Source organism: Channa argus, chromosome 15 (genome assembly GCF_033026475.1).
Source record: "Channa argus isolate prfri chromosome 15, Channa argus male v1.0, whole genome shotgun sequence".
In the NCBI taxonomy this organism is placed as follows: domain Eukaryota; kingdom Metazoa; phylum Chordata; class Actinopteri; order Anabantiformes; family Channidae; genus Channa; species Channa argus.
The window spans coordinates 670,605-686,671 of NC_090211.1; the positions used below are offsets into that span (position 1 = coordinate 670,605).

The 16,067-nt window shown below is 39.0% G+C and overlaps 1 protein-coding gene across 1 annotated transcript; it reads right to left on the bottom strand.

Moving 5' to 3' along the window:
* Positions 1-135: 135 nt before the first annotated feature.
* csnk1da (casein kinase 1, delta a) lies at positions 136-15,310 on the bottom strand. The gene is made up of 9 exons (XM_067476014.1): positions 14,837-15,310; positions 9,085-9,195; positions 7,857-8,005; positions 5,945-6,173; positions 5,612-5,782; positions 5,328-5,476; positions 4,635-4,803; positions 4,353-4,465; positions 136-3,190 (listed from the first exon to the last, which is right to left on the bottom strand). Exons 1-9 carry the CDS (start codon positions 14,910-14,912, stop codon positions 3,140-3,142), a joined length of 1,218 nt encoding a protein of 405 aa, XP_067332115.1. The 5' UTR covers positions 14,913-15,310; the 3' UTR covers positions 136-3,139.
* Positions 15,311-16,067: the final 757 nt, after the last annotated feature.

Genomic DNA, 16,067 nt, shown 5'->3' on the forward strand with positions numbered 1-16,067 from the left:
CTCTTCAAAGGAAACTCAAACCGTGCTTCACAGGGTAAACATCACCTATCAGAATTTTCTTTTAAAGGACCAGTTCACCAAAATTCTTATGTGCAGTTTCATTTCAGCCAGTCCAGTCAATAAAACGACTACTAATATAAGTACTTGTTAATTTATTTACACAAATTTAAAATACACAAATACAGTGGCAATACAAATAAGAAGAAAAAGTCTGGTGGGAGTGGAGAGAAAACATTCCCAAGAATCCAGTTATGAGATGCATTGCGGCACATCAGCAACCATCTCCACTGCACTGAGATAACAAAAACAAAAACTAGCAGACACAAAAGACTGAAAAGGAATCTATTGTCCCGTTTAAGTGTACTTGCATGTATCATAGCCATCATCAGTGAGACAAACAAGTTCAACCATCGTTTTTTTTTTTTTTTTTCCAAACTCACAGGTGAAATATATATTTATATATTTAAAAAACTGCCTCAAGCAGGAACTCTAAAGGAGCGGGGCATTTCCAGTTCCTCCATACACTGTCGTCATCATCCAAAACCATTCAGAGGCTCACCTGGATGAGGTAGACAGAGTAGGCACACCCAAAACACAACAACTGAACAAATGTACAAATTACCACTACACTCGTTCTGCTTCAACTAGAGAAAATGGCCTACAATACTTTGCAACCATTCTACGACATAAAGAATCTTCTACTTCAAAATCTGCACATCGGGTCAGCTGAACGCTCAGGAGGACAAATCACCAGGAGGAGCCACATGAGGCTTGTAGCTCCAACGTTGTTGGGACTTGGCCTTGACCTCCATGTTTAAGACAACACTTAACTCTCCAAAACCTCCTCGCTCCCATTTAGCCCGAAGTTAAAGCACATCGTCCATCTTACACCTGGATTCTCACAACTCATCTTCCTAAAGTGGGTTTCGAAAATTTGTAAGAGCTCCTCCAGGAACAGTTTAATTTACTCTGAGTTTTATTCTTGCCATGAATATCTTTAATAGTGATTTTGAAGGTGCTGCTGTCTTTTCAACAGCTATTCCAACTGTGCAACTAGTTTCCTGTAGTTCTATGCCGAGAACTACATTATAGATAAGTGGCATCCAACTTTCCTTTGCCTTCCTTCTATTAAAGTTTCTCTCTACGTCTAGTTGTTTTGGAGGCACAGGCCACCAAGATTACCGCCTCCACAGTACGAGCATCCACATGACATCATCAGTAATGGAAATGTGCAGATGAATGTATTTGGAGCAGTTCAGTTCAGTAGAGAGATATTTTGATACATTGAAAGCAGAGGAAATCTATCAATTTACATGTTTTCCCCAAACTAGAAACATAGAAAGCTAGTTGATGATTTAAATTTCATTTTCAATTTTTACAATAAAACCTCTGTAGTGTGGAATTTCTGTAACCGGAAATACCTCGTGTCTGCTGTGTTGCCCAATTTGTTCTAAATAAAGTTTTGGTTTTCTATGATTTATTCACCGTTTAAAAAATAAATAAATTGGCACGCCAATTTTATAGTTTTATATCTTTTAAAGAAACACTTGGCAATTTTGTGATGTTTTCCCATAACTTTATGAAAGCACAACGTAAGAAAAAGCTATATTGAGGCATTCAACGTTGAAATTCAAGTAATCCCCATGACTAAAACAGGTGTAATGTGTAAAAGTGGTTCAGTGTACCTTTAACAAGGCCAGATGCCAAGGGGATGTCACCTAAACTGCCTCTTCAAAAGGTCGTGTAGTTTAATAGTTTAGACATAGCAAAATGTGTGATGGCACATTACCAAATTATTTACACCCGGTCAGGCTTTAATAATGGATTGAAACGTTGCTTGATCTTTATCAAACTAACTCGAGAGCAGTTTGTCATGCGCAACATTTCTTCACATTAACCTCGCAAAGTATCAAAAATGTAACATCGTTGTGCCTCAGTCCCAGTTTTAATTCTGTCTCCTCGATGGCTGCAGATTATTAGAGAGTCACATCCAGACAAGGAAGTTGGAACATCCTCAAATGTTGGTCCAAGTGATGAGTGTTTGATGACGTCTAGGTCAAAGCAAAGGACATTTATCTCTCTAAATGGACTTAATGGCGTGAGGTCTAGGAGTTGGACCAGTTAAAAACTGAAAAACTATCTTGTTCGACCCCCTCCCCTGTATAACCCTAAGACAGAAACACACGTACACAAAATCCACATCACTACGCAACATGTTAACACACCCCATCCATACAGTACTGACAGCTCTGCCTCCCCACTATGTCACTGTTACTTTCACAGCTTCTCCACAGCAGCAAACTGGAGTCACAACCTGAAGACATAAAGAAATGTGCTAATGTGCTGCACGTTTTTGGATTTACTACAGTATCCTTATTCCTACGCACATGAGGAAAACCAGAAGAAGAGGAGAAAAAACAAAACCCAACTGTGGGATCACCTTTAAAAAACAGAATATCAAAAGGCCTTATATCCCATTTGAAAACAATGGATGTTATCCTACCATTAAATTTAAACATCCACATTGCCATGATGGATCATGTGTCTTCTTGATTTCATAATAACAAAAGTTCCACAAAATATTTTCAATAACTAAGAGACTTGTCATTCTCCATATTTTGACCCTTATAAAGTCTGACCAGTGGAGCATATGTAGGAGAACTTTTAATACTAAAGAATAAAATGTAAAACCAAACTTAAAAAAAAAAGTAAAACAAACAAACAAACAAACAAAAAGGTGTCAGAGAAAAGGGAATCCATGGCTTCTTCAACAGTGAAGAGGAGCAATGCAAGTGTTTCCACATCTTCTGTGGGAGGAGAAGAATAAGGTTGTGGCTGCTCCTTTGCTGAGGTGGGTAATGCAACCAACTGCACTCCACCCACTTCTCTCTCTCTCTCTTCTGTTTCACACACACACACACACACACACACACACACACACACACACACACACACACACACACACACACACACACACACACACAGGGTTGTGCAACTCTTCCTGTGTCAAGTGAACCTTGATTCACTGTTCACTGTGTCATGTAAGAGTCCAGTGTATATGTGTGTCTGTGTATATGTTTTGTGCGTGCAGATGGTGCATGTTGAGGCCTCCATGGTGCACAGGTGGAAGGGAAGGTTTTCATCGTGGAGCTGCAGACTGGAGGCCACTAGGTGTGACCCGGGACAGAGCCTTAAGAGGACAAAAGAAAATTATTTCATTACTGATGTGTCTAAATCAAATAAACCCACTGCTTCAAATAGATCAGAAGGTCCTTCAATAACTACACAACTGTCTACAGGTTTACAGAGATTGCATATTAATGCATGCTACAGATTTTAATTACTCAGCAGATTGGGTTATTCATGAGCTCTGATCAGCGAGATCAAACAGCCAATACGCAAAGGACGACTTTTGTTCAAGGTTTACCGGGGTGAGTGATATAGACCAAAAAAATAAACAATAAAAATCTTAGTGTTTTCACCATACTGGATGATTCATTACTCCAGAATATTTTTCATTTAAACTATATGTTGTTTGACGGTAACTGGGGCCAGACGTGCAGCACTGACAAAAGAAAATCATCACAGTGCTGTTCTCCTTTAAGTTATTGGAAACACTGTAATGACTGAAAAAAAAAGACAAATCTAAAGCAAAGGCATGCAGAACCCACTTAATGCAGCCAAAACACAGCTGACCTACACTCTGCACTGACCCTGAATGCCTCCAAAAACCACGTAGCTATTGTTAATAAGCGCCTAACAAAAAGATTTCAATGTAGACATGGTTTCTTTCATATTGTGAAGTCTGCCTTTTCCATAACACTAAGGAAAGATGACTTTATTTAATATTATTTCATTGCTTTTACCAGACTGATAACTAGCAAAGCTCACATCTCCAAGGAAATGCAGACAGCAGCTTCCATTACTGTCGTAACTCCAGAATGTGAGAGACATAAGAGGATTCACCAATCTCCATGCAAGGGGGTTTTTCCCGTCAATCAAAAACAAAAGTTTGGATTAATCAAATTAATTCAATATCTCACCCAGATATGGATAGTGTCTACTTTAAAAAGGGGAACAATCAAATATTTCACAAGTAAGAAGGGATGGTCTGTGTCCTACACTGTCTGAAAAAGACTGATCAAACAATACACACTGAATGTTCAACTGTTATATATGGTTTCTTTGTTGAACATGTGTTTGCGTGTGTATTTTACAATATTTAGTATTGTTTAAATCAAAGTTTCTCTCATCTAAGAAATCTTGCTGAACTGTGTAACTGGGTATGTCAGAAATAGTAATATCTTTTTGTGCCTAAATTAGCATAGTTCTGTCGCAGTTTCTGTGTTTACCTGTGAGGTGGACATACGAGATGTGTCCTGGCGCCCTGTCAGGTCTGAGGAGGAAATGTTGACAGGCGCCCCACGATGAAGACGCATGCTCACTTTCCTCTCTTTCTCTAAACCTGAAAGACAAAAAAGAAATCCACTTACTATAATGAAGAACTTAAAACTGTAGTGCTTTAATAACTTGGCCAATGAACATTGAGATGTGGTTGTAACAAAACACAAAAGTTTAACACCTTTAAAGACGCACATAATAAGCTGAAGAAAAAAGTGTGTGTGTATGCTGACCTGTGTGTGCGGTGGGGTTAAGTGGGGAGGGGGCTGCGACTTCCTGAGCTGCCCTGGCTCTTCCTGAAGCAGAAGCCATGCCCCTGGCCCCGGGGTTTCTACTGTGTCGCAACCTCTCTTCCCGCTCCCGACGCTCCCTCTCTGCATCCTCCACAGCCCGATTGGCACCCTGAAATACACACACACACACACACACACACAATTTAAGTCTAAAAGTGAAAAGACATCAGTCATGACACAAGCTCTGTTACAAAAGCTCTGATCTATCACTACGCGAGACATTTTATTTAGCATGCTTTGGGAGTGGACTAGCATAATATTTGTTTTCATCTTTGTTGCTGGTAAAACTGGTTTGACTTGAGGTGAAGTTAACCTTCTGTTTTTATTGCGCAGTTAACCTTGTACAAAAAGGTACAAGATCAGACCCATCAAAAAAGGTAGCGCACACCATGGCTTGTGGTTTTCCTGTAATTAAACTGAAAAGTACTGTAACTATGACAGAATCTTATGCAGTTGGAGGCTCAGAAAAAAAGCTGGAAAGCGGGACTTTAAGTTGAGATTAATTTCTTAGACGTGTATAGTCGTGTTGGTGGCAGCAAGAATGCTGTTGTTCTAGTGGAACTAAACTAAAACTACATATCAGAGTCAATTGAAACTGAGATGACTCAACAGTGTGTGTTAACACAAACTTACAAATTTTAGCATGTTCCAGTCAAACACATAGTCATATGAGAAGCCCTGTCTGTGGAAGAGGTTCCTGAAGAGCTGGCGGAGATACGAGTAGTCAGGTTTGTCATCAAACCGCAGAGAGCGACAAAAGTTCAAGTAGGTGGCAAACTCCGCTGTGGAAAGCAAGAAGATAACAACTTTCACAAACCGACTTCCACCAGAAAGAGCAAAAGAGGACACACACAAAAGACATTTTACTGAAATCCTACAAAGACCAAATAATACACATTAGTAACAGTCCAACATACATGGGTAGCCCTTGCAGAGGACCTCAATGGGAGTGGACATTTTCTTCTCACTGATTCGTTCGTACTTCTGCCTCTTGGTTGCAGCTTTGAGGCCCTGCCAGGGAAGAGAACCCAGGTTGAAGTACATGAGGACGTAGCCCAATGACTCCAAGTCATCCCGCCTGGACTGTTCTATAGACACCGAGAGAGAAATGGTAAATGGTCTGCACTTATATAGAACTTTTCTACCTATTGAAAGAAAGCCATTAAAGAAAGACCATAAACTCAGATCCACAGGTTATGTGAACACTATTTGTAGCAGTATTTCTTAATTTTGTGAAGGACAGGTCTTACCAATGCCCAGATGGGTGTTTATGGAGGCATAGCGGGCTGTACCAGTCAGATTCTTGTTCTCGCGGTAAGGGATGTGCTGGTGTGTGCGAGCATCACGGTATTTCTTGGCCAGGCCAAAGTCGATGATGTAGACCAGGTTGCCTTTCTTGCCCAGCCCCATCAGGAAGTTGTCTGGCTTCACATCTCTGTGGATGAAGTTCTTGGAGTGTATGTACTCAATACGGCTTATCTAGAGGGAAATGCAGGAAAGGAGGAGACATGGTGGAATGTCAGAATACTGCCGTGGTGGATTTGGCTATGACCTCAATTCTATCCATCTGTCTGTCTTAAGACAAACAGCCTTTGTACCCTTCTTTTTCAATTAAATTCAACTTTATTTATATAGCGCCAATTCACAACAAAGTCATCTCAGGGCACTTTACAGAATAAAGTCAAGATTATAAAGATGTATAGAGAAAACCCAACAATTCCCCCTGGAGCAAGCCATAGGCAACAGTGGAGAGGAAAAACTCCCTTTAACGGAAGAAACCTCCAGCAGAACCAGGATCTGGGTGGACGGCCATCTGCCTTGACCGGTTGGGGTGAGTGGAAAGTGAAGAGGGAAAAGAAAAGAGCAACAGAAAGTGACAACAAAACATCGGCAGATTGGTAGGACCAGTAGCAGCACACTGGAAGACAAACAGCTTCAAAGCCGGGGACACCTGCAGAAAGGGACAAAGAGAGAGGGACAAAGAAGAACAAAGACAACTACGGGAGAAAACACACAGAGTTAATGACATACAGTGCTGACAATTGTGGAGTGAGAGGAGAAGAGAGAGGGTCAAGAGGAGGACAGGAGCTAAGTGCATTGGGGGGTGGGTCCCCCAGCAGTCTAAGCCTATGGCAGCATAACTATAACTAACTATATGCTTTATTAAAAAGGAAGGTTTTAAGCCTAGACTTAAAAGTAGAGAGGGTGTCTGCTTCCCGAATCTGAACTGGGAGCTGGTTCCACAGGAGAGGAGCTTGATAGCTAAAGGCTCTGCCTCTCATTCTACCTTTGGAAATTCTGGAAACCACAACTAGGTCTGCATTCTGAGATCGAATGGGTCTACTGAAATGCTATGGAACTATGAGGTCTTCTATATATGATGGAGCCTGACCATTCAGAGCTTTATATGTAAGAAGCAGGGTTTTAAATTCTATTCTAGATTTAATGGGAAGCCAATGGAGAGAAGCTAGTGAAGGTGAAATATGATCTCTCTTGCTAGTTCCAGTCAGCACTCTTGCTGCAGCAATTTGGATTAATTGCAGGCTCTTTAGGGAGTTACTGGGGCATCCTGAAAGTAGGGAATTACAGTAGTCCAACCTAGAGGTAACAAATGCATGGACCAGTTTTTCAGCATCACTTTGAGACAGAATGCTCCTAATTTTGGCAATGTTCCGTAGGTGGAAGAAGGCTGTTCTAGAGATTTGTTTTATATGTGAGGTAAAGGACAAATCCTGGTCAAAAATAACTCCAAGGTTCCTTGCAGTAGTACTGGAGGCCAGACTTATGCCATCTAGGGTAACAATATGGTTGGACATCATATCTCTGAGATTTTTGGGCCGATATGCTATGACTTTAGTTTTGTCTGAGTTTAAAAGTAAAAAATTGTGGGACATCCAGGACTTTATGTCTTGTAGGCTTGAAGTTTGATTAACGGATTGTTTTCATCTGGTTCCATAGATAGATACAGCTGGGTATCATCAGCGTAGCAGTGGAAATTTATGGAGTGTTTTCTAATAATGTTGCCTAAAGGAGACATATATAAAGTAAATAGTATTGGTCCTAACACAGAGCCTTGTGAAACTCCATAGCTAACCTTTGTTTTAGTTAAAATACAACTCAGGAAAAAAACGGGGAAATACACATAGACCTAGTGACTCTCACCATCTGGTCTGCCAGTAGCAGGACTGTCTTAAGGCTGAACTTGCGAGAGCAGAAATTGAACAGGTCTTCCAGACTGGGCCCAAGCAGCTCCATCACCATCACATTGTAGTCGCCCTCAGCACCACACCACTTTATTGTCGGAATACCCACTAGCAGAGAGGAGGGAGATGGAAACAGAAGAAGAGAGAACATGTATTACTTTGTTATTTATTACTGCTGTTTTAAATGTGACCAAAGTTGCTCAGCACCATTTAGTATCTGAGCCTCCATTTCCTAAAAAAATCCTATCATGCTGAAACAAAAATACAAATGCACAGTTGTGCTTTCAGAGACAGAGCCCCTCTACTACTGTACATACTCAATTAGACAGTTTGTTTTGAAGCGAGGAAAACTACTAAGGCTAGATTGAATTCATCAGCCAATAAAGTAACCATAGTTAGAAAACCTCATTGTGGTTTGGGCTGTAGTACTGTTACCATGAGGTATTCAAACATACAGACTTAAGTGTTGTGTTCTTTTTCCCCTCTTTCCCACACTTGCCATTTTCTAATGTTGCCAGTACCTGACAGTGTCTGTCTGGTGGGTGATTGACTGCTTTGGCCCAGACTGACATACTAGTACTTCAAACTATTAGATGGACTGCAATGGCATTTTCTACCGACACTGATGGTGCCCAGAGGACCAGCGATTTTGACTTCTGGTTTTGTTTTACGTTACCTCCGGTTTTCACCACCATCAGGTCTTGTTGTTTATTTTATGACCAAAATACCTGCCAGTCTAATGTAACTGTTTACTAAATATGTCATATTACCACGTTAACATCCTCAGTAATGAGAAGTAAATTTACTCAATCCAGTACATTTCAGTGTGTGGTACTTCTGTGGACTTCTTAAACTACATTTACTTGACAAGTGTAACAAAACATGTTTTTATATTTAAATTAACAAATTTAGTTGGCCGAAGTGGAACAACAAAATCACAAACACACTGTAATATGGGTTGAATGTGGATGCACACACACCACTTATATACACAATATTCACCCGTAGTTAAGTTAACTAAGTTAGTTTATGATTGTCAGAGGCTGATTTACAATGATTGATAGATGGTAGCTTATATTTGTGAGTGCCTTTAACTTTTAATGTGGAGCACTTAGTTCATAAAAACAACAGCAGAGTCTTGCCTAGCAGGATTTGTATGTGCAGTATGTGTCCTAGTATTCCAGTACCTCCACCCTGCATCATCTTGTAGATTTTGCTCTCTATGTGGAGCTGTGGATGTTTGGTCTTCACACATTCCAACTTGATGGCGACCTCCTCTCCAGCAGAAATGTCAGTGCCTGGACAAGGACAGACAAACACATTAGCATCAGGGTATCACATAATGTCTTGCTGTTTTAGATGGGCAGCATATAAAGATGACCTATCCAATACTAAATACATTTATGTAGAAGTTAGACGAGCAATTATCTCAGATTAAAGGATATGTTTTCTTTATTCCGTGTTCATCCAAGCTTCTTACTTTAATGAAGCAAACTATATATTAATGAAATAGCTAGATCATCTTATAAATAGCTGCTACAATTGAACAAATTGCTGAGGTGATCGTTAAACGGAGAAGTCCTGCTTAAACAAGGAAATATCAGCAAAGGCAGCCAAAATGGAAGAGAACCCAACAATCTGGTCTGTATGTAGCCGGCTGTTCTTTCATGTACCTACTTGTACATGCAGCCCTAATTCCTCAAAGCTTTTCATTTTTCAAGTCCTTTAACCTTTGGGAACTGACCATTGCAGTTCTGTGTTTACTTAAAGATCTGTGATTCAGCCGCTTCCTTCCATGTTCATGGGGTCCAGTTCCCTCCAGAGAAACTGGACACCTAGTTACATAATGCCATTTCCCACTAACACATGGTCTCATATGGGCAGCAGTGGAATTCCAGAATGAAGCATCAATGATTTCTCAGTATAATGACATCTGGGTGCACCGAGCTGACTGGGTGGAGCATTCTATTGATGTCACGATAACATCTAAAGTCTAAACCCTATATGATGTAAACACTGTTTAAAACTGTTTAATTACTGCTGAAAAAAGGCAAGTGGATTTGTGGATGTACTAGGTGGATGATAGATGGATGGTAGATGTACTAGGATGTATTTGGTGCTGTGGTTTGGCAGGAAAACAGAGGCTTGACACAAGGTAGTTCTGCTGCTGATCCAACTAAATTAAATGGCATTGACCTACACAAATCCATATCCACATCAGTATCACAGCTGTTTACTAACGGGTCATTTCACAGAAACAACACTATTCCATTAGTCTTCATTATGGGCTACTACAAACAGTAGTATTAACAACTGTTCAAAACCCAAAGAAACAGAAAAATGAACATGAGAACCAGTAACCAGTGAATGTGGTTCCAGTTGAGGCTGTGTTTGTTAGTTATTTGACTTGAAATAATTGAAACTAATAAGTAAATATCAGACCAACTGCAAACTCACCTCCTTTTTGGACCTTGCTGCACATATTTGTATTTATAATGATCTTTATTATATTAAACTATATTGAAACTTATATTAAACTACATTGATACAATGAAAATTCATCAATTATTTCCAGTGAGGGAATTTATCATGTCAACAGCTTGGTTCCTCTTTTACCTTACTGTAATTTGCAGTGTTAGTCTTCAGTTCATTTACACTATTTGATATTCTGTTCAACATTCCAAGTAATTGATCTGCATCCAAAATACTCCTTATGGATACTTCTAAATTTCACATTATTAAATATGACAATACTGTTTACCAGTATTGATACAGTGAAGCTGGTAAACATGGAACTTATTTAAACAACAATTTTTGCTGTTTTGATGGTCAGGTTTTAATTACTTATAAATTTCATATATTAACTTAATTATACAATTAATTTATGTACTAGTGTGTAACTTCTGAATTTCACACCAGGGATAATTAAAGTCTTGCAATCATACCGTACGATATTTACCTCTGAAATGTATTGAAATCCAAGTATGAATCCAAATGAATTAAAATACTCAAGTAGAAATACCTCAAAACTACACTTAAATAAAATACCTATGTAATGTACTTAATTATTTTCCATTTCTGGTGATTTAAATACTAAGTAACAGTACATTAAGATGGAACAATTTTTGCTCTAATAACATGTCATATTTTAATTTTCTAAACAAGATTAATAAATAATTGACAGGTTAGTTAACCGTGAGGAACCATAACAATGACATAATGTTGGTTTCAGTACAACAATGTGAAACACACCCAAAGTTATCAAATACTCCTGAAGACGTCACGTTCTAGTCTGGGCTTAGCCATTACTACAATCACTCGCCCAATCAACAAGAACAGTGCAAGTATCTGCTCTATCAGCTCTTCATGATGTGCGCCACACATCAGTAGACTGTCTTCTTTCTCGTGTCATTGGAATTTGACTTGTCAGGACAGAATTTTCTGGGGAATGCAGCCCCCTGATATCAGAGACTTGAGGCGTGCATGTATACAGTGTGTGTGTGTGTGTGTGTTATTGGTGAGGTGGTGTATTTTATCCTGAGTGCTGCCTGCTGCTGGAACATGTTCAGGCACATCTTTCTACACTGGCTCACAAGGCAGCAAAAGCGCAAACTATCTTAAATATGCAATGAATAAATAATATTGTAAAAATTTTAAGTAGTAAATCATCAGTCAATATGAATATGAAATTAAACGGATTCTGTCAATTATTTACATACTGATAAAATACTATTTGATGCCACTCAGTATTTGCATAATGATAATTACGACAGAAATGTAACATGGCCTACGTGAACATAACAAGCCTTATTTAAAGTTTTTCTGAACTGAAAATTACAGCAAGACAGACTGATGATGTGAAGCAAGCCCAGTAGGACCAGTCACATAATGCTAACACCACTCATTCCAAATACTGAAACGAGGGGGCGGTGGGCCAATATTTCTCTGCTCCCAATTTTCTGAACAGCTGTCACAGATGACGTCAAAACGATCACTACAAACACGTCAACTTTTGAAAAATGGCAGAAAGGAGGCACCAGAATGTGTTTGACAACTGAGTCACCGTAAGCATTAGTCTGAGCATGTCACAGGTTTTTTGTTATTGTTACAGCTCTAAACAATCCCCCCCCCCCCCCTTTTATGCTGCTTATGTAAGAGGACACATCCCTTTTGTCATAAACTGCAGGAAGTGTCACTTCACTACATACACTCTAGGGCCTAGTTACATTTTTTGTTCAGGATCTGTGCTTTAGCATATTCAATTTGCACTAAAATAATAAATACTTAATTGCTACTTTAATTTGGGAATGTTTTCATCAATATATAAAGAACCTTGTGTGAAGTGCAAGGACTTCTAAGTAAAAACGTCATAATGACGATTATACAGGCAAAACTATGTTACAGGAAGTTGCATTGCCAAAATCAACTGTTGGGTATTTTGTTTTTAAAAAAAACAAAAAAGCAGACGTTTGTGGGTGTATGGGTTTCATGTGCTGATGTGACAATAACTCCAGTAACATATATTAGTTTAAAGCATGAATATAGGGATTAACCCCATTTAACCCACTAGGACATAGTTTTACTGAATTTGGATACTAGATTCACATGGCTGCTTTTTCAGCAAAGATCTCCTGCAAACTGGACTAAACGCAGAGTAAAATGCAAAGCCGACAAAACACTCTCTTTATAGGATACGTACATTTAAAAAGGTCTGATAACAGATTGTTATATCCTGCAGAAAGAAAAATCAATGGACACGTGGAACTGTAGAACAATTGTAAAAGCTAAATTTACTAATCAATACTTGGCCATTTTAATCAGTAATTGTTCAATTTTGCTGGAGCACTCGGTTAGATATCTTAATCATCCTTATTATTATTACTACTATTATTATTATTATTATTATTATTATTATTATTATGACTTCCGTACGTTTTTGGCATCCAACTACTTCGGCACAATTTCAGCTAGAGACACTGTCCAAACTTAAAAAGGTTCAGTTTATAAAAGGTCATTATTGCTTGAATTCTGATTTTTAAATATCTTTTATACTTTTTAAGATTTGTATACTTAATTTTTGTAGCTCTGATGATGTTGTTGATGATATATCACATAACTGCCTTTAAGGTTTAGCCTATATAGGGAAGGGACATTTCATTTCAGCAAATGCAAAACTTTCAGCTTTTTCAGCAAAAACAATTTTTTTAGCGCCCGATCCTTCACGTTTTCTCTCAAATATACCGTTTGTGTGTAGCAAAACACTTGACTGAAGCTTCAACTCCCATTTCTCACCAATTACTGCCCACGCAACATCCAATGTAATAATCATTGCAAACAATAAAGCACAATCTCCAGAATTTATTGGTTAGTATATCAGACTGTGTTGGACATGAACAGTTACAACAAAGTTAATTTTCGTATATCAAAATGACTGCGGCCGTCAACATTGAAAAAAAAAACGGAACCACTTACAAATAAACACGAAACAGGTTACTCCAGTCTAGCCACAGCAAGACTGCTGGTTTTAAACTGTTTACTGCCATCTTATATAGACACACAGTTCTATAATATATAGTCACAAGTTACTATGACAAAGTTATTAAAATTCTGTATTCAGTCAATTAAATCAGTTTGACTGAAACTCAAACTTTCCCACACAACACACAATAAATAAAACACAATCTGGAGTAAATTTTGTTAAAAAAAAATAATATTAGAAGTCACAGCTAAACTATTTGTCAATTGCTAAACTCGAACACACAAAATCTCAACAATACTGCACTGAATCATATGAGCCAGATTGTGTGGGAGTCCCAACACTCCAGTCCGAGTACTGCTCCCTTCAGAGTGATCAGATGTCAGGTAAGGAGCCAGCAAAAACACTTCATAAATTAACAATTTCTCTACTTCCCTGTTTTTAGGTGACTTAAGCTCAGACATGTGATCGGCTGGAAACACTGTTGCCAAGAGCTGTGGACCTCCAACATGCTCACCAAGAGGATGCATTATAAAAGAGGTGCTGGAAGTCAATGTCCAGTGGGGGTCTCGGGTGTTTCACAGCTCCATGTATAGATTCAGTGCATGTTTTACTTTTGCAGATACAATCCCAATTTTTTCTCCAGCTTTAATTCAAGGTAAGACGATCGGATCATAAAGCTATAGCCTTTGTAGATGAACTGAGAATAAGAACGAGTCCCCAACATGCAGCTACACGTATGAACCGTGCCTGACAACTCAACCAATACTCACCAGGCCACGGAGTCTCGTCTGTTCAAACGCAGTCCCGTCGACCCAAACTGGATGCCACAGACGTTCTCACGTGATAAATAACGTTGTTACTTTCAGACATTACCCTGTAAACCTTCCTGCGGAAATCAAGCTTTTTGTGTGAAACCATAATGTAGTTACTATGCTAGGTAGCATTCAGATCAACCTCCTGCCAGAAGAAACTGTTGTATTATACGCGATTGTAACGCTACAGCTTCAGCAGCAGCTATATTATGTCATTCGCCACTTCAGGCACGAATGTAATCACCAATAAAAGCCTAATCGTGCCGTCCTTGTTCCGTAGTGTAGCTTCCCAGTGAGCAGAAGTAGAAACTCAAGCACTAACGTTAGTGCTTCGCTACGGACTGATTGCGGTTCACTTGGACATTAATCTCCAACTATTACAGCCAATAGATGTTTCTCAAGCGTGGCACTTGAGGAATTAATTGCTTACTGTTAAATTATACAACGTTTCAGAGGACTTGTTGTTGCTAACGTTAGCGGTTTCACCAGAGTAATGTTTAGCATTAGCAGCAGCTGGTCGCCTATCAGCTCTTTTGAGGAACCAGAGAAAAGCAAACAGCTGGCAAACTCGTACAGTTATATAAACAGTGGTGTAGTAAATAAAAACACATAGGAACAACACAACAACTTTCTTTGATTATAAAGTACCTAGGTAGATGTCTCCAAACGATCCACTTCCAATTTTCCTGCCCAGTCTGTATCGGTTCCCGACTCTCAACTCCATAACCAGCAATGTGTGATCGGCTAGCAAGCAAGCTCGCTAGCTCCAAAATGTACAAAAACGATAAGTAAAAGCCCGAGTCCGTTTAAAAGTAGAGTGCAAAAAAGAACAAACGCAAAAAGACTTCTTCAAGAGACGAGCTGTGTCTTCTGTAGGTTGTCTCCGGATGAAGTCGGCGCTCACAGTCTTTCGCCACTTGTTTTAAAATATCACTAACCTCATATTGTAGCAATACTAGGCTTGTTAAAAAGGGTTAAGTGTGTACTTTCTGCTCCTGTTGGTTTTGATGTCGTTCGGCTTTAATTCTGCACGGATGAAGACGGATGTTAAAAGGGCAACATTTGGGTCTGTGCTCGTATCGTCTCCCTCTTGCTACTGTCTCTTCTCTGTGTTCAGATCCTGTTTGGTGAGCTTGTTGGCTGTGTCTGACGTCACTTCCCGAGGAGCCTTTCGCTGGAGACTGACCAACAGATACCACTCTCGGTAACAACACGATCTAAAATCCTTTATCACCGCCTGTAAAAAAAAAAAAAAATATAACATAGGACGATTTAAACACTTCTTATTTTTATTAATGAAGTACGGGTCCGCAAATAGCTGAATTGAATCCGCAAACATTAGATTTTTTACAATAAATGATATTTTTTTCTACTGTAAATAACTTATTTAAATCTAAATTCAGACGGGAAAGAGTGCAGTTTATAATCGGTTGTCTTTAAGAAAAACCTAACCTGAAACTCGTAGCCACCAGTTTCACCTCCGCCCCCTTAGTGGTGGTTTTCTGATTTGCTATTGGGGACAAATCTTATCGGAGTTAAAGTGTCTGGTACTGCACAATAACAAAAGATGGGTTCCTTTGTCCAGCTGACCGCAGGCCTTTCTCTCATGGACAGTTGACTGAAAAAGTTCTCATAATAAAGAATGAAAAATCATACCGTTTTCTTCTTCATGTGCGTGTGTGTGTTTGCAATACAACTTGTATACCTGTATAATTGTTAAGTTACTAAGCAAATAATATAAAAAGGCATTCTATAGAAATTAATAGCGTAAATGTATTTACACTGTGGAATCTGAGCATTGTTTAGCAATTTGCAGTTTCTTACATTGTCAGCGTAAACCAATACGTTACTTAGAAAAGTTATGGTATTACATTTTAGC

What these genes read in the sequence shown, in the direction of transcription:
- csnk1da (XM_067476014.1), bottom strand. Translation starts at nt 14,912, where the DNA reads ATGGAGTTGAGAGTCGGGAACCGATACAGACTGGGCAGGAAAATTGGA. An exon ending in TGCTACTGGCAGACCAGATG is followed by an intron (nt 6,174 to 7,856) that starts GTGAGAGTCACT and finishes ATTTCCCTCTAG; the next exon opens with ATAAGCCGTATTGAGTACAT. An exon ending in AAACACCCATCTGGGCATTG is followed by an intron (nt 5,783 to 5,944) that starts GTAAGACCTGTC and finishes CGGTGTCTATAG; the next exon opens with AACAGTCCAGGCGGGATGAC.